General features: G+C 36.4%; 1 protein-coding gene across 3 annotated transcripts in view; it reads right to left on the bottom strand.

Moving 5' to 3' along the window:
- Positions 1–24,008, bottom strand: part of SOBP (sine oculis binding protein homolog) — a 228,742-nt gene that overhangs the window by 178,426 nt on the left and 26,308 nt on the right. For all 3 annotated transcript variants that reach the window (XM_072642983.1, XM_072642985.1, XM_072642984.1), the window contains exons 2-3: positions 23,446–23,584; positions 20,812–20,997 (exon numbers count right to left, since the gene is read on the bottom strand). In XM_072642983.1, the coding sequence (XP_072499084.1) occupies positions 20,812–20,997; positions 23,446–23,584 (325 nt within the window). The remainder of the gene's footprint in view (positions 1–20,811; positions 20,998–23,445; positions 23,585–24,008) is intronic.

Here is a 24,008-nt window from a genome sequence, read left to right as displayed (position 1 = left end):
CAAAAAGTCAGGCTCTTCCAATCAGCAGCCAAGACCTTAAAAGTATACATAGCATTTCTTTCATACTTTTTCTGCGAAGTAGGTTGTGCAAGTATTATTCCCATTTTACAGTTGAAGAAACTGAGGATCAGATGAAGTGATTTGTCTAAGAGTAAGTGGCAAAGTCAGGATGCAAACTCAGTTGTTCTGATGCCAAGATCAACGGTCTTTCTCCTCCTATTCCACATTGCCTCTAAATTAACTACAGATTTGACCTCAGAGTGGGTCAGTTAAGTTTATTTCCCTTCCACAGAGCTCCAGCTCTCTATGTCATGGTAATTTGTGCTATATGCCATAAGAAGGATCAGATCGGAGAATATGAATGGATGAATCCAAACCTACCCCCATTCTTGGAAAGATAATAAATCACAAGAAAGGAGGAGTATATCATAATAATATCATAATCTCTTTCATTCATCCCCTTCTTTCCATTCATCCAGCTACAATTCTAGTTCAGGACTTCAACACCTCCTCTCCCCTCAAAAAACTATTGTAATGGCCTCCTAATCGGTCTCCCTGCCTCCACTATCTCGACTCTCTCACACATCCTCCATATAATTACCAAATGATATTCCTAAATTACAGGTCCAAACACATTATTCCCCCTTTCAATGTTTCCCTCTTGCCTTGAGGATAAAATACAAATTCCTTCATTTGTCATTGAAAGACTTCATAATCTGGTTCCAACCTACCATTCCAGAATGACTTCACATTACTCCTTTTCACCCATTCTACGTTACAAACTGAACTGTCTGCTATTCCTCATACCAACATCCCCTCTCCCACCTCCTTGCCCTGAGCATCCCCCATGTCTGGAATGCTTATCCTCTTCATCTCTGTCTATTATAAACCTCAACTCCCTTCAGGGTTTAGCTCAAGTACCACTTTCCGCATGATGCCTTTCCTGCCTCCCCCAGCTGTTGTGTTTCTTCAATCTCCAAACGACTTTGTATTTATTTTGTATACATTCCATTTCACTTTTCCGTGTTTTTTCCATAGCATCATGTAGGCTTCTTGAGGTCAGGGACTGTTTTGATTTTGTTTTTATATTCTCTGGTCATAGTATGGCTTGGTAAAATTTTTATAATGTATTAAATTACCAACAATCATGGTGACAATAAGATGCCTTATAAATTCAAGACAACATAGGAGGCATTCTTGTATCCTGCTCTCTAACTAGAATACTTATTTCATCCTCTAAATTTGGTTGGTCTGCCAAGAGTAATGGGGACCCCAAAAGTCTGTGACTGCCCAAGTCCCACCCTTCTTGTATCTTACAGTATAAAGATGCTGAGATACAGAGTCTAGGTCCCAGGAAAAACCAGGAATTGTTCTCAGGGCTCAGTTACTCTCCAGAATTTGAGGGAATCATGTACTTTTAGAAGTCCATGGAGGGTGCTTCTTGGTAGAGGTGGAAAGCTATGGCTATGGAACACTGTATATGTTGTCAAACTTGACCTTCATATGTGTCGGTTAGTTTGGTTGAATTGCCTTTTTCCCTTCTATTTCTTTTTTACATTTTGTTACAAGGGATGACTTGCTAGTTAAGGAAGAAGAAGAGATACATTCAGGATGTTAAGGTGATATAAAATCATCTTCAATAAAAATTAAGTGGGAAAATGTAAGGGAAATGAAAGCAATGTAAAAACACTTTTAATAACAATTAGACTTTTAAAAATGAATTTTAGAAAGTCCATGAAGTGGGAAAATCTATATGAACTGATGCAAAGGGAAGTGAGCAGAAACAGGACATCATTGTACATAATATCAGCAATACCTTGATGATGATCAACTGTGACTTAGCTATTCTGATTAATGCAATGATCCAAGACAATTCTAAAGGACTCATAATGAAAACATGCTAGCTACCTCCAGAGAGAGAACTGATGAACTCTGAGTGTAAATTAAAATATAATTTTCTCACTTTATTTTTCTTGCTTTTGGGGGGATATGACTAATATGGAAATATGGTTTACATTGTTCTATATGTATAATTGATAATTATATGGCTTGTCTTCTCAGTATGTGGAAGAAGTGTAAGAGGGAGAGAATTTTAAACTCAAATTTAAAAATAAATAATAATTTTATTTTTTTAAGAAGTCCATGAAGGGTAACATAACAAACTACAGTTATCCCTTCCACATCATGATTTTCCCCATCATGGTTTTGATATATTGTGGGTTGGCACAAGAAATTAAATGGGAATTTGGGAGGAGTTTTGTAGAAGCCACAGATAATATGCAAAAGCCAATAGAAGACACAGAAAAAGTTTAGAAACTCAGAAATGCATATATGGATAGTATTATATAATATCAATATGTTTTATCTTTTAATACCACTATAATTCAGACTTCTCTGGTGCAAAGGGAGAGCCAAAAATTTTTATGTGTACTTTCTAGATCCCTAACCCCAGTGATGTGGAAGTTTATTATATTAGAGAACTTAGAACTGGAGAGAAACTTAGCACTCTAGCCCAGGGGGTTTTAATGTTGGCAGTCTGTAAACTTTTTTATTTAAAAATATATTAATAACTGCATCTCAACATAATTGGTTTCCTTTGCAACCTCTGCATCTTGTTTTATTGTATTTTAAAACATTATTCTGGGAATGGGCTTCATCAGACTGCCAATAGAGGTCCATGACACAGAAAAGGTTAAGCAGTCCTGATCTAGTCCACCCAACTCATTTTACAGATGAAGAACCAGGACCAGAGTTTAAGCACTCTAGAAAATCAGGCAGAGCAGTGTATTGTAAGGATCCCCATATCAGAGAGTTGGCTGTACCAGTATATAAGACAGACATAAAAGAGCCACCTGCTGTCTGCTTTGATAATTTCCAAGGTGGCCCCAAGTATGATGAAACACTGATGAAAAGCTTTTCCTTTTGCCCAGGATGCCTCTTTTCATTCCTCATACTCCCCCCCTCATTTAACCTGGTGTGTAGATTGGTTCACACCCAGAGTATAGAAAAAGCTGCATGAAACATGGGAATGAGCTAAATGGGGCCTTTGGTGATACAGTTTGAACAGAGACCACTAGAAAGCTGCTAATACAAAACTGTACTTTACCACCACCATGAGTACTACCCCTGCCCTGAATATACCTAAGAAAGTTTAAAAAACAAATAATAGGTTAAGTAGAGTCTCTCATCATTGAGTAGCAACGCTATTAAGACAAATAGACTAAAATGGGAGTCCTGGGCTAGAATCCAAGATCCACTACTTTCTGTCTGTATGACCTTTGCTAAATTGCACATCTCCAGACCTCTAATTTCTAGAATTAGAAATCTAGTAAGTGTCCTATCTAGGGTTCAAACCCAGGACTTTCAAGTCCAGTGTTCATTTCATCTTAACAGGATAGACCATTTCTACATCCCAGGAAAAAAAAAACATCAAATACACTGAGTAGCAAAAAATTATTTCTAGCCATATAAAGGACAAGATTATTTTCAATTATCTAAAAACCTACAAAGTCAGATAATAAATAAGATAAAATATGATTCCAGCCTTAGCAGACCAAGAAAAAACTCCAGATCAGACATTAGTCATTGATCACCATCAGAAATTGAGAGAAAATCCATTCCAGTTGATGGCCATAAGATTTTGGGGTTCATTACTTAGGATCTCAGTCCACATCCACAAAAGTCCCTTCTTGTGGTCATTGTCTTTCTGGGGATAAAGGATGACAACTTCATGTCTGCTACTAATATGCACTGCCCTGATATGGCCCAAATCAAGTACCTCCTTGCCTTTTCTGCTGAAGAATGTCCTACAGTAACCTAGTGAGAATGACAGCTAGCTTATTCAAATCTGACCATCCAACTGTCACCCTCTTTCTGGGCCTGCTCCACAGGACAGGTCCAAGTCTTACCAGTCCTACCAAAGGAATGATGTTGGCTCCACTCCTGGTTCAGAAGGACCTTTCCCTGAGCTACATAATAGACAGAAGAAATGAAGGAAATGTAAAAACACCATCGCCCCCCCCGCCCCAGAGTCCATGTTTATCTGCAGCTACAAATTACAGTTATAAAGAAAAGGAAACAGAACAACTGAAGACAGTTAATACTATCAGAGCATGAGCTCTACCAGGGCAAGGACTATGTCTAATACAAACTTTACATTTCCCCTAGGACAGTGTTTGACCTAGGATAGGTGCTTAATAAATGTTAATGAACGAATGAATACCTTATGAATTTAGACTTTTACTCCCTCATAGTTATCTACTAGGACTCAGAGGTGGGAGAACAGTTAACTTAAGTATCAAATGCAGTTCCATTTCAATTTTTTTTAGGGAATTTTGATAACTAAGCACTTGGTACCAAGTCCAACTGAATCATCTCAAGGTTCAAATCCACCCTCATGCTGTCATCACAAAGAGATCCAAGGAGTTATGGTCTAACTTCTCTCTTTAAATTCTAAAATTTTTGATAAGCAATCAATTGCCTTCAACACCTGAATTGGCAGGAACCTCAAAAGATTTCATACTGAGGACTTTTCTCTAGTACAAGGATCCTTAATTTGAGGTCTGTGAATTTTTTTTTTAATTGACAATTATATTTCAAAATAATTAGTTTTCTCTGCAATTCTATGTGTTTTACTATAATGTACTTGCAAGCATTATTTCTGAGAAATCCATGGACTTTACCAGACTGCCTGAGGGGGGTCTATGATTTGTTAAGAAAAAAAATTTAAATTAATGATCTCTGCTCTAGTGAGTATGGAGCAAGAAGGCTGAAAATATACTCTAGTAGAGCAAGCCAAGGTTGCCATCTTTGTCTAACACCTCATATGAACAAAGTATCTTTGAGAAAAAGAGAAAAATGAAGGTAAAGAGAAGAAAGGTAGGAAAAGGAAAACCAGAAGCATAAAGACAGGCAGAAAAAAGGAAATCCTGGTTTCTTCCTCTCTACTCACATGCTCTGTATATCAGTACTCTACTTTTTCAAATTTCTAATAAAATTAGAGGTTAGGAAGAAGAGACAAGGACTGCATTAAGAGCCAATATTAGCTTCCAATTTATCTATTCCTACCTGCTTTGGACTAATGATTTATTAATTTATTTAATGCAGCATTTTATCTCTGGAAAGTCTGGACTACTTCCAGAGAAAGAAATTCTTACAAAAGTAAGGAACACTCCTGTTCTTTCCATTCCCATAAACCATTTATTCAATTGATATTTGTTAAATATCCACTACGTTTTATGTCTTGTGCATTACCACCTTAACTCTTTGGCAATCTTTGAGGCTCTCCTGAAGCTCCTATCTTATCAGTGTTGTACCCAGAAAGTAGCTTGTAACAAGTTCAAGGTTGTTTTGGTGACAACAGGGAATGGGATAGTCAGATGATAGTCAGAATAGCACTGACTGGTAGACCAGAAAGCCAGAATTAAGAAATTTGAGTTCTAGCATCTTTTTTATTGTCTATGACCTATATAACTTTGGGCAAGTCACTTAAATTTTTCATGCTTCAATTTTTTGTTTGCAAAATCAAAGAACTAGATTGTCAATAAAGTTGCTTTGACATCTAAATATCTATGATTTTAAATATATATGTCTCAAATAAATGGAATTTGAAAATGTGGCTAGGAGGCACCTTTTCCCTTTTCTTGCTCCAATCCACACAGTCCATAACTCTAAAAACTCCTGACCACAGAAATGCCCCATAGCTGCAAACAGTTCCTGCCCCACCCCCTCTCTCTAATTCCAGAGGCCTTTATTTTGTGACTTTTTTTTTGACTTTTTTTTTAAATGGAGTTTTAAAAGCATTTCTGGTTTATAAGTGGAGAAAGGAAAAAAAGCTATGAAAAGCAGGAAAAACTTACAATGCCTGAAATTCCATCAGGTGGAAAATCATTTGAGTATTTCAGCCTACTCCTTTAAAAATGCAAATGAGCTTAGGAGTATCAAAAGCTATGTCATTCACACTTTACTGCAAATTAGTACAATCAGATTCTGTTCCTCCTATCTTAGATCATCCACACTCAGGGAATACGATATTTAATTGGGAAAAATTGAGGTAGGAAGTCTCGGGGTATGAAACACTTTGAGAGAAAAAGATAGTGGAAAAAATGTTGGACATGTAATCAGAAAGATCTGTGTTTGAATCCAGCCTTTGATGCATATGGATGGACCTATGTAACAATGAATAATTCATTTAACAACGCTGAATTTCTATTTCCTTTTCGCAAAAAGGAGATATTTTTACCAGCTACCTCAGAGTTCAATGAAGGTGATATAAGTAAAACAGTATAGAAATAACAGGAATTTTGTAGAGGAGTCAGTTGGTCAATAATCACATTTCATGTGCCAGATAGTATACTAAGCTCTGGGGATGCAAAGAAAGGCAAAAGACCATCCTGCCCTCAAAGAGTCCATAAGCTAATGGGAGGGCAATTTAAGGAGACAAGGTAAACCTGGGTGAAATGCTGAAGGGTCAGATTAGTACTAAAGATGGACCTAGAATCTCAATGCATAAAGAGGGAAACTGTGAGGTAGGAAAAGAGCACAAATATAGACCTGAAGACAAATTTCACCTGTATGAAAATTTTGCCTGGAGCCAATCCTATACCCAGAAAAGGAGTATAATTATTTTTCTTTCCCTCCTCCTTTCTCTCTCAATGTGCAACCTCCTGCTCCCATGACTAACAACTCAGTCTAGGACTATTAGAACTACAGTTCAGCTTTGTTATGAAAGGAGTATCATAGAGCATGCCTGGGAAACTAACCACCAGTTATAATATTAATTCCATAGAAAAGTGTACTTGAAATTCCAAACAACTGATTTACTTATAAATGAACTTTTAGACTATAATCTTCTCATAAGTTGAGGAGTGGACTATATTTGTTTTAAGTTCAGGGTCAACCATTGAGAAATAATAAAAGTAATTTATATGGAGCTTCAAGAATGGCAAAGCACTCTATAGAAATTATTTATTTTGGACCTCACAGCAACCTTGTAAAACCTCACAACAAAACCCTTAGAAAATATAAAGAATAGCCTTATCTATAGTGCATTCCTTCTCTTCCCCTTTCCAAGCCTTTCTTCTATTCTGTGCCTTAAAACACCCCCCAAATACCTTCTTGTTCACTGTTCCAAACCTACTTTCAAGTTGGGTTCTCCAATGGAGGAAGGATGTAATCAAACTAGTTCACACCAAAGTATGAACAGCTGAAACAATTTATTATGTTATATCTCATTCAAATTGCAATAAAGGACAATACCTTTAACCCAAGGGAACAGCTAAATTGGTACAATTTCATACATAGATAATCACTGGCTCGCGGGATTACAGGATCATAAATAAGGCCATTTTACTAGTTGATCATGTTATTGATGTCAAATTGCAGCCTGTGATTCTGTTTAAGATAATAACAAAAAAAAATAGAAATGCATTATGAGAAATGCTTACCCTGAAAGGGAAAGGAGATGGATGAAACTCTTCTGACCCCTGACATAGAGGTACTTTCAGGATCATTCTAAGAATTCCAATAAGAGAAGTCATCCACCAAGATAAAGACATCCCTGAGCTGCACCTTTATTGAATATATATTCTTGAGAACTTTGGCCTTCATCTCTACCTTAGTATCAGGCAGCTGGTCAGAAAAGTCTACAAGTCCTTTATTTTAACTTTATTTTAACTTAATATTCCTACTTATGAAATCATAAGATCACAGATGAAGAGCAGGAAGGAATCTCAAAGGTCATCTGTTTCAAATATCTCGTTTTACAAATGAGAAAAGTGAGACCCAGGGGACTAAAGTGAGTTGTCCAAAGTCGCAAAAGCAGTAGGTAGCAGAAGTTCCTACCTCTTTGAACACAAGTCCACAGACTCCAAACACTCTATGGTGTTTTAAAGTTTGCAAGGCATTTTACCTATATTATTGTTTCATTTGAACCTCCTAAGAATCCTGGGAAGTAGATGTTATTATCTTGTTTTTAAAATGAGAACACTGAGGCTCAGGGAGATTAAGTAAATTATTCATGATCACACAGGTAATAGATGTGAGAAAATACTTAAACACAAGCTTTAACTGATTAAGGATTGTTTTTCCCTCTGTGTCTTCATCTTGGACCCTCTTCTATTCTTTCATTTTACGCTTCCTACTTGATGTCACCAACTCTAATGTGTTAAATTATCATATCTGTGTTGATGATTTCCAAATCTATATATTCATCCCTATCTCTCTTCAGCACTCATCCCACCTTACCAACTGTCTGATCATCATGTGATCATATGATTGTCCCTTCTAGAGTGGTAGTTTGGCACAGTGGACACAACTCTGGACTTAGAGTCAGTTAGATTTAGGTTCAATGTCTCTGAGGTTAACCAGTTGTACGACTCCTGGCTGATAACTTAATCTCTATGAACTTCAGTTTTCTCACATACAAAATGAGGAGGTTGGGCGAGATGGCTTTCAAGATATAAATCTATACTCCAAAGACCTCAAAATCAACAACTATAAAATTCATTCTCTTTTCCCATAAAATCATCCTTCCTCAAATATCATGATTTCTGTTGAGGGTATCACCATCTTTCCAGTCATCTAGGTTCATAACCGTAGAGAAATCATTGATTTTTTTTCTCCCTCACCCATCACATCCACTTGGTTTCCAAGTCTTGTTGATTTACATCCCCACTTTTCACAGTCATCACCTTGCCTCTACTCACATAGCTAACACTTTAGTTCAAGCCTTCATTCCCTTTTCATGGACTTTATCCAAGTCTCCTGCCTGTTTCCCTCCTTCCAAGCTCTTCCCTCTCCTATCCATCCTCCAGACAGCTGCCAAAATGATATTTCTAAAACAAAAATCTGATCATGTCATACCTATATTAAAATATCTCCCTATTGATACAGGAAAAAATATAAAATCCTCAGACTAGCATTTAAAACCTTATACAATATGACTTCCACTTACCTTTCCAGTCTTACACATCAAGTTGTTCCCTATACTTAATCATTCCATCTACTGCCTCTATGTCTTTGCTTAGGTGATCCATCAGGTATTACATTCCCACTTCACCATCACTTCTTAGCATCTCTAGCTTCCTTCAAAACACAGCCCAGATGCCAGTTTCTACATAGGTTTTTCCTGATCCTTCACAATTACCACTAGTTGTTAGTACCATCTCCCTTTTGAAATTATTTGTATATCTAATATTATATAGTCTTTGTTTTGTATCATTTATTTGGGTGTCTTGGGTTAAGAACTTTAGGTAAAGTGGAATTGTACTTGGGAAAAGGGATCTGAGATTTGAGGCATATTCCAGAAAGGGGAGACAGATGAGCTAACCAGAAAACTACTCACAAAACTCATAAAACCTTTCTTTACTCATAAAATCACTTTTGTTCAAATAATACACAAGTTTAAATGATTTTCTCTCCCTCGATCTTTCTCTGTTCCCAACCAATTACAAAAACACTGCTACTGCTATGGGTTTCTTTTTTTCATAAACTTTCTTGAGCTGTACCTCTACTCATACCTTGGGGACTGCTCAAGCTAGTTGCAGAAAGCAAGTCAAATTTTTACAATTCCCCATTGTAAAAGTTTAATTTCATGTGCATCTCATGGTAAGAAGCACCTTTTTTTAGTTGAGGGAGAGAGAATGGAAGAGGGATCAACAGATCTTTACAGGCAGTACTTTTTCCACTAGTCAAGCAGGCTTTGGATAAATTAGTTGAGGGGAAATACTAATCCTCACTAAATTCCTAAGCATGGTCACTCAAATAATGCTTCATGCAGTATAGTACCTCTTAGTTTGTAAATTGCTTTCACATATGTCTCACTTACTCCAGAGCCCCTATAAAATGAGAGAATTGCACAAGATGATTTCTAAGGTCTCTTCTGTTCTAAATCCTATGACTATCTAGGTGTTTGTTGTTTAGTCAGTTGTGTCTGACTCTACATGACCCCATGAACTTTGTTCATGGATTTTCTTGGCAAAGATTTTGGAATGGTTTGCCATTTCTTTCTCCAGTATGTCTCCATTTTACAGAAAAGAACTAAGGCAAATATGGGTTAAATGAGTTGCCCAACATCACACAGCTAGTAAGCGTGTAAGGCCAGATTTAAACTCAGATCTTCTTGACTCCAGGTTTAGTGATCTATCCACTGATTCACCTACCTACCCTAGGTGTTACATATCCCCTTTTTATAGAGGAAGAAACTGAGGCTCAGGGAATTTAAATGGCTTGCCAAAGGTAACTTGGTATGTGGCAAGATCATAGGATGATACATTTAGAGCTGAAGGAATCTTAGAGGCCAACAAGCCCAACCCATACATTTAGCAGATGAGGAAATTGAGGTACACGGAGGTAAAATGACTTGCAAAATGTCATACAGCTAGTAAGTAAGTATCTGAGGTTTTCAAATCCTTTTGAACTCAGGTCTTCTGATTCCAAGTTTAGTGATTTTTACATTACCATCTTGTTTGCTGTATCCCATAACTCCCTATTTTGAAGTTAGGGGTTATTCCTTTATGAGCTACTGCTTTATAAGATCCACGTGGGTACTCAAAACTTTTTTAAAAAACCAATGAATGTTAAAAATATTTTTACATGTCAATGGGGGAAAACAAAATTTTGTTTTATTCTGTTTTTAAAATAAAATGTTATTTTAAAAAATAAAGTCAGCATGACTAGACCCAACAACATATGCTTCCTATGGTTTCTTTCTCTACTTAATCTCTCTATGCTTGCCAGACAGTAAGTCTAGTCTGATATCAATTATTAAAGGTTACTGGAAATAATTAATTAGAATATTTTAAATCATCTTCAATAATCAGTGCGCTCTAGAGTACTAGATTTGAAATTAGGATTGCCCTGCATCACCTCAGATAGTATGATAAGGCAGCCAAGAAAGTTAATGCTATCTTAGGCAACAAAAGAGGCATAACATTCAAAACCATAAAAGTACTGGTGGTGCTGCACTTTGTCTTGATCACACCAGACATGGAATATCACATTTAGCCCTGGGCATCACAAAGGATGTGGAGAAGCTAAAGAACAACCATAGGAGAGCAATCAGGACTTTAATCCTTGAGCTCAGGACATGTGAGCCTTAGTTTAAGGAACTGGGGATGTTTAACTTGATAGATTCCTATAAAAAGAGGGGGAAAATTCAGAGAGGATTGAGATTGCCTTCATGTCTTTGGAGGGCTATCACATGGAGGCGAAATCCAGAAGTCAGAACTAGGTGCAGTGGAAGTTACAGAGAAATAAATTTGAGTTCAATGTTAGGAAAAAACTCCCTACATAACTGCACTAACAATAATAATGATGATGATGATGATGGTGGTGGTGGTGGTGGTGGTGGTGATAATGAAGCAAAGAAGAAGTATTAACTATGTAGCTATGATAACCATGATATGATAACCATAGCTAGGAATTCCACTGCTACCTGAGATTTCAGTGAATCAGTCAACAATTATTGACTGATTACCTTTTTGAATAATTATTTCTTTCTATATCCCACATTCTAGTGGATGCTTAATAAATCTTTGTTTAATGAAAGAATGACAGTCTGTAGGGATCTTTGCTTTAAACAAAGCACAGGTACAAAAATCTATAATTTTCAAAACAAAAATAGAAGGTTGGTTTTTCATAGAGCTAGAGTTGTAAGAGATTTGGTCAACCCCAAAATTTTACAGCTGAGGAGACAGAGGTCCAGACACTTTATTTACTCAAGCACACACAATGGCACAGTTAAGCCTAGAACCAAGGAGGTCTCCTGATAATCAGTGCAAAGTTCTTTTTAGTATATCACACTGCCCTTTAGACAGCAAGTTCCTCTGGTAGATTGAAACAGTTTTGATATGTTGAAAGTCATCTTTGTGTATCTGAAGGACTTCATGGAGAGAAGAGCTTAGAATTGTTCTGTTTGGCTCCAAAGGACAGAACTAGAAGCAATGGGTAGAAGTTGTTGGTATTGTTCAGTCATTTCAGTTGTGTCTAACTCTTTGTGCTCCCAATTTGAGATTTTCTTGGTAAAGGTATTGGAGTGGTTTACTCCTTTACTCCTTCTCCAGCTCACTTTACAAAAGAGGAAATTGAAGAAAGTTAAGTGAAAGTTAAGTGACTTGCCCAGGGTCATGCAGCTAGTAAGTGTCTGATGCTAGATTTGAACTCAGGCCTTCCTGACTCTAGACCCAGCAATCGATCTACTACATCACGTATCTGCCCTAGGATAAAAGTTGGAAAGAGGCCAATTTGGGTTGGAGGTAAGAAAATATTTTCTAACAATTAGAGACACCCAATGGGGGAATGAAATGCCATGATAGGTGCTGGGTTTCAAGACTAGAAGATCACATGTTACCATGGGTATTCCTTTGGTGTATGGGTTGGACTAGATGGACCACTGAGGTCTCTTCTAATCCTCAAATTCTAACTTTTCAGAAACACATCTATCACACAAACTGAGGTACACCTGAAACCAATGTCACAGCAGCTAAAAGTTTTTATTCCTTCCTATTTTGGGTAACTTTTGTAATTCTGAATTCCAAATGCCCTTTTTCTTTTAGATGTGTCAATATTAATAATTCACAGAATCTCAAGATGTTCTAGTGGGGAGACTTCATTCAATCTACTCCCCCACTCCATTCTTACTTCATGTTACAGATTGAAGAAACTGTGGCCCCGGAATGCTCAAATAGCTTCCCTACAGTCAGTCACACTACTAGTAAATGCTCAGAATCAGGATTTGATTCCCTCTCTCCTGACATTTTTGTAGAGTTCTCTTTCCACAGCACCATGCAGTTCTCATTTATCTCTGGAAGATCAGCTTTATTAGCATCAAATATTAAATAACAGACTGGCCTTCTCCAGACATCTTGACTTTCCTAGAACGCCTTAAGGATCTTGAGATTAGCTAAAATCATATGTTAGTGTCTAAAGCCAAGTTAAAATAACTTTTGGATTATATGCCCGCTAAATTTCAAACAGCAGAACTACTTTTCTGCCTCTTCTCGCACTCCAGTCCTATTCATCATGTAACATAGTGCTAGAAAGAGAGTATGTGATCAATAAATATTTATTTATTTGCTAACTGAGATTCTGTTTTGCTTACTCTAAACTACCACCAATCCTGGTATCTACCATGGCCTCCCTGTCCCCCTTTCCCACTGGTACAGTGAATGAATAATTTACTGTACTTTTTAAAAAATATATATCTGGTACATTGAGATTAAGTCATCCAAATCCTCTTAAATTTATATAATTTTATTTAATAATTATGTTTTAAAGTTTGAACATTTAAATAAATGGCAAACTATGTATCTAAGTAAATCCCATATTTTCTCAATGGCTCTTTGGAACCCATCATTCATGGGCAAGGCCTGAGAATATTGAATAACAGAAGAAATAAATGATGATCCTAATGAAAACCACATTCTGATTCCTGCTTTCCTGCTTGTGCAATTCCATATAAGAATTATAGAAGCCAAAAAAGCAACATGCACATTAGCTGTGGGTTGCTTAACTACATACACATAGCCTTGTAGGTCATGTGACTGTTTCCATCTTCTCCGTTAAACTAATGGTTCCTCAGAGCCCCAGGAGGCCACTCTTACACACACATAGAATTCTACAATTTGCCTGGAAAATAAAAAGTATCATGTTTCTGTGCCTATGAGCTAAAAAACTAATTTGCAAAGCTCAATGAAACCAAACCACCTCAGATGATGGAAAATATCCATTGTTTTAAAAAAAGGCAACACTGCAGGTAACTAAGCTGAGCTAAGTGGACAGTATTTTCCTCCCCTCTCACAAGATCATATAGCTGCGCTCTATGAATGGGCACTGATTTTCAAGTGACACATGGTTGCAAGCCTGACAATGGAAATTAAGTCTGCTATCATTTGGAGGGGACCGAGGCAGCATATTCATGACTTTCCAGAATCTTGGCAATAAGATTGTATGCTTCTCCTGCTCTCCTATTTCATTTTGTTATAAAGCAGTCAAAGATTTACAGTGAGGCTGAATTCAGAATGGTCAGGCTGTAAGCCTTTGGGTATTTTGGCAAAATCTGTCAAATGACTTCGATTTTTAAAAATTCACTTTTATAAATACGTGATTCTCCTCTCCTCCCCCAACAGAGTTCAGTGAAACTTTCAATGGGAAAAATCATTTTTATATTCCCTTTCTCACAAGGAAAAACAAGAACAAGAATCACTTTTTTTTTATCTCTTGTGATGCTCTTTAGTTTTACAAAGAGACTGTGTGGTACAATTTGGTGAAAAAATATGCTAGACTGGGTCAAAGACATGAATTCTGGTTTTTCCCTCTTGCCACTCACTAACTGCGTGGACTTTCTGATCTTCAGTTTTCTTTTTTGAAAAATGGGGATGATAACTATTTTCTCTTTCTCCACAATTCACCCTACTGCACCCCCACCTCACATATTTGTGAGAAGAATCCATGTACAAGGTATCCCAAAAGTCTTCATGTAGATTTAAACCTAAATAGTTTTAAAATATTGCACATAAAAATATAGGTGAAATCACTACACAAGGAGAAAGTGGGGTTGGTTTCTTTGCAATTATATTCTCACCATATCTACAATTTAAATAAAAATACTGAGTTTTCCAGAAATAATTACTAGATCCTCACCCTAAAACTGCCCTTGAGATCCATACCATTGCTTTCAGGACCATTAAGTATAAGTTCTCAAAATGGATGATACCTCCTAGGGGTGGGGGGGGGGGGGGCACTGGAATGATCCAAGAGGGTGGTAATAGCCTCAGGTGAAATTGAGGGGCATTGAATAAAAATAAGGGGGCAGTGAAAGCCCAAGGAAAGAAGAGAAGAAAATCTTGAAAAGAAAACATTCTTACATGTTTCATCTGCTGTGTAACAGAGTTAAAGTCATAGTGATTAAATTATTTTCCAAATAATTACACAAAAAAACAAGTTATAACTGATCAGTGGTCAAGTCCACCAACAAGTCTTAACAAGCAAGTGTTGTCAGGTGAGCACATCTCACATTGTCAGAAAGTCCAGCATGCACAGCAGAAATATGTGCATGTAATGGCTTGTTTACAATACAATACTATATGGTTACATGACCCAATATTGTGCCATCAAAATTTCAATGCAGGAAAAACACCCACAATTACAATAAATTATTAAATTTAAGAGGCATCTTTTTTTTAATTTTATGTTTTTTAAATGATGCAAATTTCAAAAAAAAATTAAAGAGTTAAAGGAAGTAGATCTTTGGGAGGTAGGGGTGAGTATCGTTTTTTAAAGGAAGTGGTAGGCCAAATAAGTCTGGGAACCTCTGATTTAGAGCAATAACCTCAGAGACCATCTACTCTACCCCCTTCCATTTTACAGATTAGGAAAGCAAGGCTCAGAGAGTATAAGCAACTTGTTCAAGGTCATTCAAGTAGTAAGTGACATAGGCAAGACTTGAATTGGGGTCCTTGACACCAAAGCCAGTGCTCTTCCGCCTCACTATTCCACACTGCCTCCCAAAAGCTTCTGAGGCTAAACTAACAACCACTTTGTATGGAGTCCAGAAGGACAGACCATTCATATAGCAAATCCTACTCCATGAGGGGAAAGTATGTTATAATGAAGCTCTAATGAAGACTATGAAATCTGGCCATTCAAACTGGAGTTGTCCTCAAGAACTTTCTGTTCTTTTCTAGTTATAGTCTTTTATTTCAGAATCTACCGGACAATAGGATTTTCCTATGACTTCAAACTTGCAGGGAAAGTGAGGGGAAAGACACGTTTGGCAAAAATATAAATACTTCGCCAGGGCTTTGCTACTTGATCATTAGTCTGATGTAGGAAATCTGTTTGTGGATGCTTCCATTTGCCCGTTTACTAGATGCTGATGAAAAGTCCTGTGATCTTAATTTCAGCAAAACTGCTACCGACATCAACTGACTCAAGAAAGGTTGCAAAATCAGGGCTATTATCTTGTGTTTATAACAAGTCTGTTACCATAGTAATAACTGTGATGTCACAAATTCAACACCACGGGCCAAATTCTGGCTCAGAGCAGAGGGGAAAAAAGTTAGCATAAGAAAAGAGATATAAACATATGTGGTTAAAATAGCGTCAATAATTGTGAGAACCACAAAAGGGCAGGGAGTTCCCCCATGTCCCAGGCAGTAGGAAGTGGAGGGTGGAGGAGGGGTGGCAGGATTCAGCCTGAGCATCTGTTCTGCAGCCACAAAAGTGACTGATATTCAACCCTCCTACATGCAGGTGTGCATGAAGAAGAGTAGAAATCAGAGGGAACATATCTGTGCGTTCCCAGTCATGGCCACTCCACTGGGCCAATGACCTGCCAAAAGTAGTGGATTTGAGCCAGAAAAAAAAGCACATTTTTGTCCATACAAAGCCCACTGGCACCCAGAAGACACAGCTTATCTGTGAGAGCAGCGTACTCTTAATTATATAGTTAGTGCTTGAGTCTCTTTGTGTCACCATAGAATCAGGTCTTCAGAAAAAAAAAGATCGTTCAGATATAGACATGCACACATAGACATGCAGTCATCAGAGAGCGTGGAAATATTGCGATAGGCTTTGTTACCCTCCTACTCTAGATGGACACTTCACAGGAAGACATTGGGAACTTAGTTAAAATATCACAGAGTCAATCTATGGTGGAGTGAAAAAAAAAAAAGATAAATTAAGCTCCAGTACAATAACTGTATTCCCAGAAGACCAAACATTTACCTCATCCCATTTTCCTTACCTTGGAAGGTAACAATAGGGAGAGGAAGAGGGAGAGGGATTATAACCTATATTTAATTGGTACAGGAAGCTCCCAGATGAGAAAATTACCTCTACCAAAGCAAAAGAGCAACTTCTCTAGAGTCTATAGCTTTAGAGAGTTGCCTAAAGCACTGAGAAGCTGTGATTTGTCAGTATATATCAAAAATGGTTGAATCTAAGATTCCCTCTCTTTGAGGCTGGTTTCCTATTCACCAGACCTTGATAACTCTAAAAAACGTAAAAATTATTATACTCAATGTGTCATTATGTTATATATTATATAATTACCTTATATAATATAATTATATAGCATATAACAAAATAATGGGATAGACCACATTTCTACAGTATTTTAAGGTCTGCAAAGTGCTTCTTTGAAGATAACCCTGTGAGGTAGGTAAGTCAAAAATTATTGTCTCCATTTTACAGATTAATAGACTGAGTCTCAAAGAGATGAAGAAACTTGACCAAGGTCAGCCAGTTAATTAGGATGTCACAAATATGATGTTAACTTATCTCCCATCTCCAAATTTAGCACTACTCTTCTTTAGGAATTGCAATCAATGCTAGCTTTTGGTCATTTCACTCCTACTCAGTTAACACACTTATTGTAACATGCCACCCCTATGTGTGGACAGAAAAGGGGTTTCTGATAATTTATGGATTTGATGTATCAAAGAATAGACTTCATATAGGAAAAAAAAACTAATGTCAAATCCCAGCAAGGCAGAACTAATCAAGGAGGTTTCTTCACCTTTGCTCACACACACACCCAGAATAGAATATTTGGCAAATTGTCATTAATATGTAGGGAGTCCTTATTAACTAATCATCAAATTTCACATCCTACTTATCCCTAATGCTATTATCTACACTCTGACATATCAAGCAGAGGTTTTAACACAGTCTTTGAACTTGCGGGTTTTTAAAACATACTTTGATAACTATTTCAGTATACTTGGTTTCCTTTGTAATTCTATGTATTGTATTTTATGCATTTAAAAATGTCATTCTGAGAAGGGATCCAAAGGCTTCACCAGACTGCCAAGTGGGTCCATGAATCAAAATAGGCTCTGTCAAGAGATCCTGACAGAAAGTACCCATCAAACTCTAGGAATCTTGACCCTGGAAACATTGACCCGATATCATGGGAATTTTCCTACTTTTGGCTCTGAATGAGTCAAACTAAAATACAAATCCCATCATTTCAGGTCCAGTAAGCTTTTTGCTGAAGAGCCAACTGGTTCTTTAACTCTTCGAAAGGAAAATATTTTGATCATTTTTCATACTCTGGTACCCCAGCCCTTGGTTGTATAGGTTCAGGGTTTAGCCATGATGGTACAAAGGCATATATAAAGACAGCCATCATGACCACACTTTTTCTTTTAAGGAATCATAAAAATTCTATGAGATGCTTTAAAAAAAAAAAAAAGCAAAAACACTTGTGTAGGGATATTCTGTTTCTCCCAACCTATCAGAATCCATGGGCTCCATTACAGGCCTCAATCTCTCTGCATATTCATTATATGAACTGATGTTAAACCAGTGCTGTGTGCCTGGATTCCATGCAACTTGCTAGGCAGGAAACACCGGAGCAAATTTTCTGGCATATTGCATCCAAGTGAGCCTCAACTCAATTCATTTTTAAGTTCCCATTTGCTCTCATGAGACACTGCAGGTCAATCAATTTGCACTTCAGTGCACAATTTTCTTTAAGTACAGCCTATGTACGGGATATCTGTTGGTCAGGATAGGGAAGAGGATTAGAGCCTAAACAAAGAAGAGGAAAAGATTTTTTAATTGTTATTATTGGAGCCACTCACCTAAGCCACTGTATACATGTTCAAAAACAAGTTCCAATTTTAGAAAATTAACCATTCCTTCCCTACCCCTACTTGGCCTATTCACAGTAGATTTTTGGTCTATTAGGAAGGAAATTTGGGCCCCACTCTATCACTGCACAAGCAGCCAAAAAAGAAGACAGAGAGAAAAGAAGTAAATATTATCTTAAGTGTAAATCACTTTATTTTTTAAACAAATATTCCTAACAAGTCCAGTCTTGTTATATGATAAAAAGCATAATGAATTGAGAGGTAGACTTGACATTAGAAAGATCAGGGTTTGAAACTTGCCTCCAACACTTCCTTGATGTATGACTGGGTGAATGATTCAACCTCTATGAGTCTTAGTTTTGGTTTTAGTCTTAGTTTCTTCGTCTGTAAAATGGAGATACTAGTAGCACCTGCCTCATAGGTTTATTGTGAAGACCAAATAGTAAAGTGAGTTTGTACTACATAAATATAAAATATTATTATTATTTCCTTTTTATAGGCAACTGGGATTAAGTGACTTGCCCAGGGTCACACAGCTAGTAAATGTCAAATGCCTAGGGCTGAATCTGAACTCAGGTTTTCCTGACTTCAGGGTCAAAGTTCTACCCACTACACCACCTAGTTACCCCTATAATATCATCAATGATGTGAATTTCTGGTGTGGATACTTCCTCCATCCATGCAAATTAGCCACACATCTGTAATTCAAAGTCTTAAAAAGTAGTCTGGAGCACTGGCAGGTTAAGTTATTTACTCATAGTCACAAAAACAGGTTTTTTTTTAAAATTTGACAGGTAAATGGATTCTGATTTTATATGTATGTGTATATACACACAAAGATCCTCAGTATCTAATCTTCTCTAAACATTAATATGAAATACTATTGAAACAATCAAAGTATCTATTGCCTACATCTATTTGAGGCAATGGTGTCAGCAATGAAAAGAAATAATACACTGAAAACCTACCTATAACCCATACTTGAAATTTTACATGTATACATATGTTGGTCATTTAGGGAAATTCATTCAAGCAGCTCTCTGCATTCTTTAGTTCTCTAGTAAAATTATAATGACTGCTGTTAGGACATAGGAAAATAAATACTGTCATGTGAATTCATTATTTATTGGTGTACAATACACCACCAACATAGCCAGGGTAGTAATAACACAGTTCACCTTGGTCCTAACATTTATAGTCTGTTACATACATTATGACGTAGAGCAAGAGTTCTTAACCTTTCTCCAGTCCATGGACTTAGAGGGGGAAGATTTATAGATTTTAGAGGGTCCATGAACTTGAATGGAGAAAAAAAATGAACTTTTACTTCAATATAATAGGTTTCCTTTGTAACCTTATGTATTTGATTTTAAAAATGTTATTCTGAGAAAAGGTCCATAGGTTTCATCAGGCTGCCAAAAGGGTCTGTAAAACAAAAAAGGTTAAGAACTCCCATACATAGTATTTTTCTTGGTAAAACATGTGTGCCACCTACATTACAGGACTGAATAATCATGCTAAGCCTACCATGCCAGTGCTTGATTTTGGTGTGAGAAATTTCTGGAAATGTAAGAGATTTGAGAATAGGAAAGAACTTTATTAAAACAATGAAAACAATCCCAAGAGTAACTAACAGTCCAGAAAGTGTTTTCCAAGAATTAAGAAGGTCACTATTAGGAATCTAGATGTCATGATCTGGCTTTGGGTAGATTTAAAAGAAAGAGAATACTCGGCCCAAGATCAACAGATCCTATGCATTCCTTTATGCAGAGAAATACTTAGACTCAGCACATTCCCAAAGGACCCTCAATGGGCAAGTACTTCCTTGCCCTGTGGCCAGTTCAACTCCATTTGGTTCTTTCTCGTCACTGAAAGTTTTGTGCATCCTGTTTCAAAATCATTATTTTTTTTTAAGTATTCTATTAACAAAAGGAAATCCATGATTTGCAACCAATAATATTAGAAGCCTTCTGTGAGATGAAAAGCCATGTAGTGCATGAGCCTGTAGTATATAACAAATTTGAACCAATATAATATTAATACTAAAAAAAAAAAAAAACCTAGTACTGATCTTCCTCATGCAACATTCATAACAATTAATATTACAGCCCTTCCCATGACTCAATTGACTATTTTAAAATTTACTGATAAGATGGCAGAATCAGGATAGCTTTCTATGAATCACTGTTATTTTTAAACACTACTAAAGATTTACCTGCTGGTGGCTTTATGAAAGGTGGTGGAATTAATGGTACAATAATGGGTACATTCCCATGATCCTTTGACCCTGCTGGTGAGTCAGTTAGTCCATTTCCCGTGGCAAGCCCTGGGTAGCCTGTGTTCATATTGTATGGTGAAATAACACTGTCCTCGGATAATTTTGACTTTGGCAAAGAATTTTCTGTAAAATAAAAAAAAATACATATATAGTATGGCAAAAAAAAAAGCACTTATTAATTGAACTAAAACTTTTTCTCTGGTCAGTATTTTCTCTGGTAGTATTGAAAAATAAAATATTATCAAAACTCCAGGGAACAATTCTACTCACATCACTACAAATTTCCATCTAGCTCATGTAAAATTGCCTTCATCCTTGCCATTTTATTCTGACATCAAAACTGATGAATTTAATATTGTAAAAACCTCCCTGAAACACTCAAAATTCAGATTTATTGAAGGTCAAACTAATCTCCCTGATGTGGTGTTTGTAGCACATCTCTCACATCACACTAGCCTATTTAAGCAAAGTTTTACAGGTTTTCCAAACACAGGATTATCACAATTCCAGAAGACTAATGATAAATGGTAGGCATAGTACTGACCTCTTGAGAGATGGGTGATGGACTCAAGATGCAAATATGACATATACTTTTTCAGAAATGGCCATGGCAAAAATTTGTCTTCTTGACTCAGTATATTTGTTACAAGGGTTTGGATTTTTTTCCAATAAGGGAAAAGTAAATCAATTTTTATTGACAATAATAAAATAAAAATTATAAATATATAATATCCAATATATTAGTTTTTTTAAATACCACTGTGTAATGACCTGGCTGAATTAAAAGGAAAAAAGCTCAGGAAGAAGTAGATGATCAGAATGAAAAAAAGGCTCATTGGATTATAGATTCAGAGTTGGTGGAACCTTGAAAGGTCATCTAGTACTGCCTCTTCATTTTATAGATGAAAAATTTTAAAGTCAGAACAGTCAGGTGACTTGCTCAAGGTTACACAGATAGTTGTGACCAGAGCCAGGATTTAAACTCTAGTCCTCCAACTTGAAATCCAGCCCCTTTTCTATTCTATCTTCCACATTTTCATAGAAACAAAATTATTTTTTTTAAAAAGGATGCTTATTTTATAAGTTTAATGGTATTTTAGGAAAATGAAATTAGTAACCTTTAACTGAGCAAGAACCGAAATTCTTAAATAATGAAGTTCCCAAAAATATCAAATAAAGGAAGTAAGCTGTTCATCCATTAAAAAAAAAAATCTTCCAGGCACTCACCCTTTGCCTCTCTCAGAGGAAAAGATTAATACCAAGTCCAGGTATTATATGAACTATTAGCTTATAGAATATAAATTCATGACTTGCATCTTTCTATTTACGGAGAAATTGATGATGCTATCTAGATAACATGATGTACACAATTTCATAGCAAGCTGAATATAAAATTTGTCACGTACATTCGATTCCACATGCCTGCAGGACAGCTCATTTACATTCTATTTGTTGTCATGTAAGAAGAAAATGTATTACCTTGGAGACTGGAAATAAAATATTTGAAAAGGTAGTTTATACTGACAGGATTTTCAGTGGAATACAAATACTGATCAAATTATCAATAACAACATGCAATTAGCTTCATAAATGGTTTGCGAATATCCCTAAAGAGTGTGGTGGATTATTGTTTGTTGTTTGTCTTGAGGGAGGATTTTTCTACCATCTCTACCTAGATAATCTTCCTGAATATGGCATTCAGGAATCCCCATATCAACACCCAATACAGTAGAGTTGTAGGTTTCCTTAATGAGGCTCCAAGCACAGCTGACCATTCATAAGACCACAGGATGGGCCATTGTACCATGAAAAGCTGCCATCATTTCTCCTCTATTCCTCAGCTTTGACGGAATGCTTGTTGGATAAGTTAAGAGCTAGGCATTTGCTGCACTTTGAATCTATGTCATTCCTCTTCTCATCCTAGCTACAATTCCCTATCTATCAAGTCTGGCTGAAGAATTAAAAGACAGAAATGGACCGGAAAAGAATTAAATACCTATTGTTTAAGAATGGGAATAATTTTCATGAACAATACAAGATCTAGGAATGTTATTCACAACCAGAACTCAACTAACCCTTGTTTCCAATATTTCTCCATATTAGTACTCCCATGGTTGGGAGGGAAAGGAAGGAAAGAGGAGGGAAAACCATTTCCATAGTTATATCAATTCTCATTTATATTTTGATGATTCAGCTTGGACATTTTACTTAACAGAAAAACTTATTTCCAGGACTTTTTTAATAATGAAAGGGCTCAGGAGTCCAAAAGTAGTAATCAATATTTTTTCCTTTCATTGTTTTTTTGGCAGAATCCTAAAACCTTGAATATATAAGCTTTGTCTGGCTCTGCCATAATATTACTATTAACTATAATAGTAAGTTCTTATTTGTTTTATATTTCACTCTCATATTCTATTGGATCCTGCTTATGGAAAAGCCCTGTTGGAGTTGTACATTTAAATCAGGCATTGGAATAGTCTACAAAGCAGGAATCCCATTGCAACTCCATTCTGGCAAGTTGAGATAGTTCATCCTTCTTTGCATGAACAAAGGAAAATTAAATGTCATTACCTTTGAGAACAGAAATGTGCTGCCGGCTCTCCCCATCTGTAGGGTAGTTCCTGAATTCAATATCCTCGCCATCTTTCAATTCAACCTTATCATAACCATACCAACCAAGAAGTTCATTCATGGTGTTTTCAGCAAAGTTCTGAAAGAGAAGAATTGCCTGCTTATTTAGGTAATCAATAATCATTTTGGAAAGAATGCATAAATCGAAATCTATTTGCACTGTGCCAAGAACTACTAGCAGTGTCCCATCCCCTCCAGACTCGTGTTCTTTTTCAAGTCATGTATAAAACATATGATACATTTAAATCCCACAATGCCCTGTGCAATTATGATACACCTTCAAACTTTTCTAATTTAAAGAAAATAATAAAAGAGGAATTTATCTTTTTTGCTTATGGAGAGGTCATATTTTTAGCCTATTTTCATTAACAAAATTTATGTAATATGCTTCTATAAAAATATTGAAAAGTGAAACATAAACTAGATGAGGACAAAAGATTTCCTTATGAAAACAATTAATTAGTTTTTTCAGAACTACAGATTCATTTAAATTGGAGTAGCTT

The sequence above is a fragment of the Notamacropus eugenii genome, chromosome 2, assembly GCF_028372415.1.
Source record: "Notamacropus eugenii isolate mMacEug1 chromosome 2, mMacEug1.pri_v2, whole genome shotgun sequence".
NCBI lineage: Eukaryota > Metazoa > Chordata > Mammalia > Diprotodontia > Macropodidae > Notamacropus > Notamacropus eugenii.
This window is presented reverse-complemented; position numbering and strand designations above follow the sequence as displayed.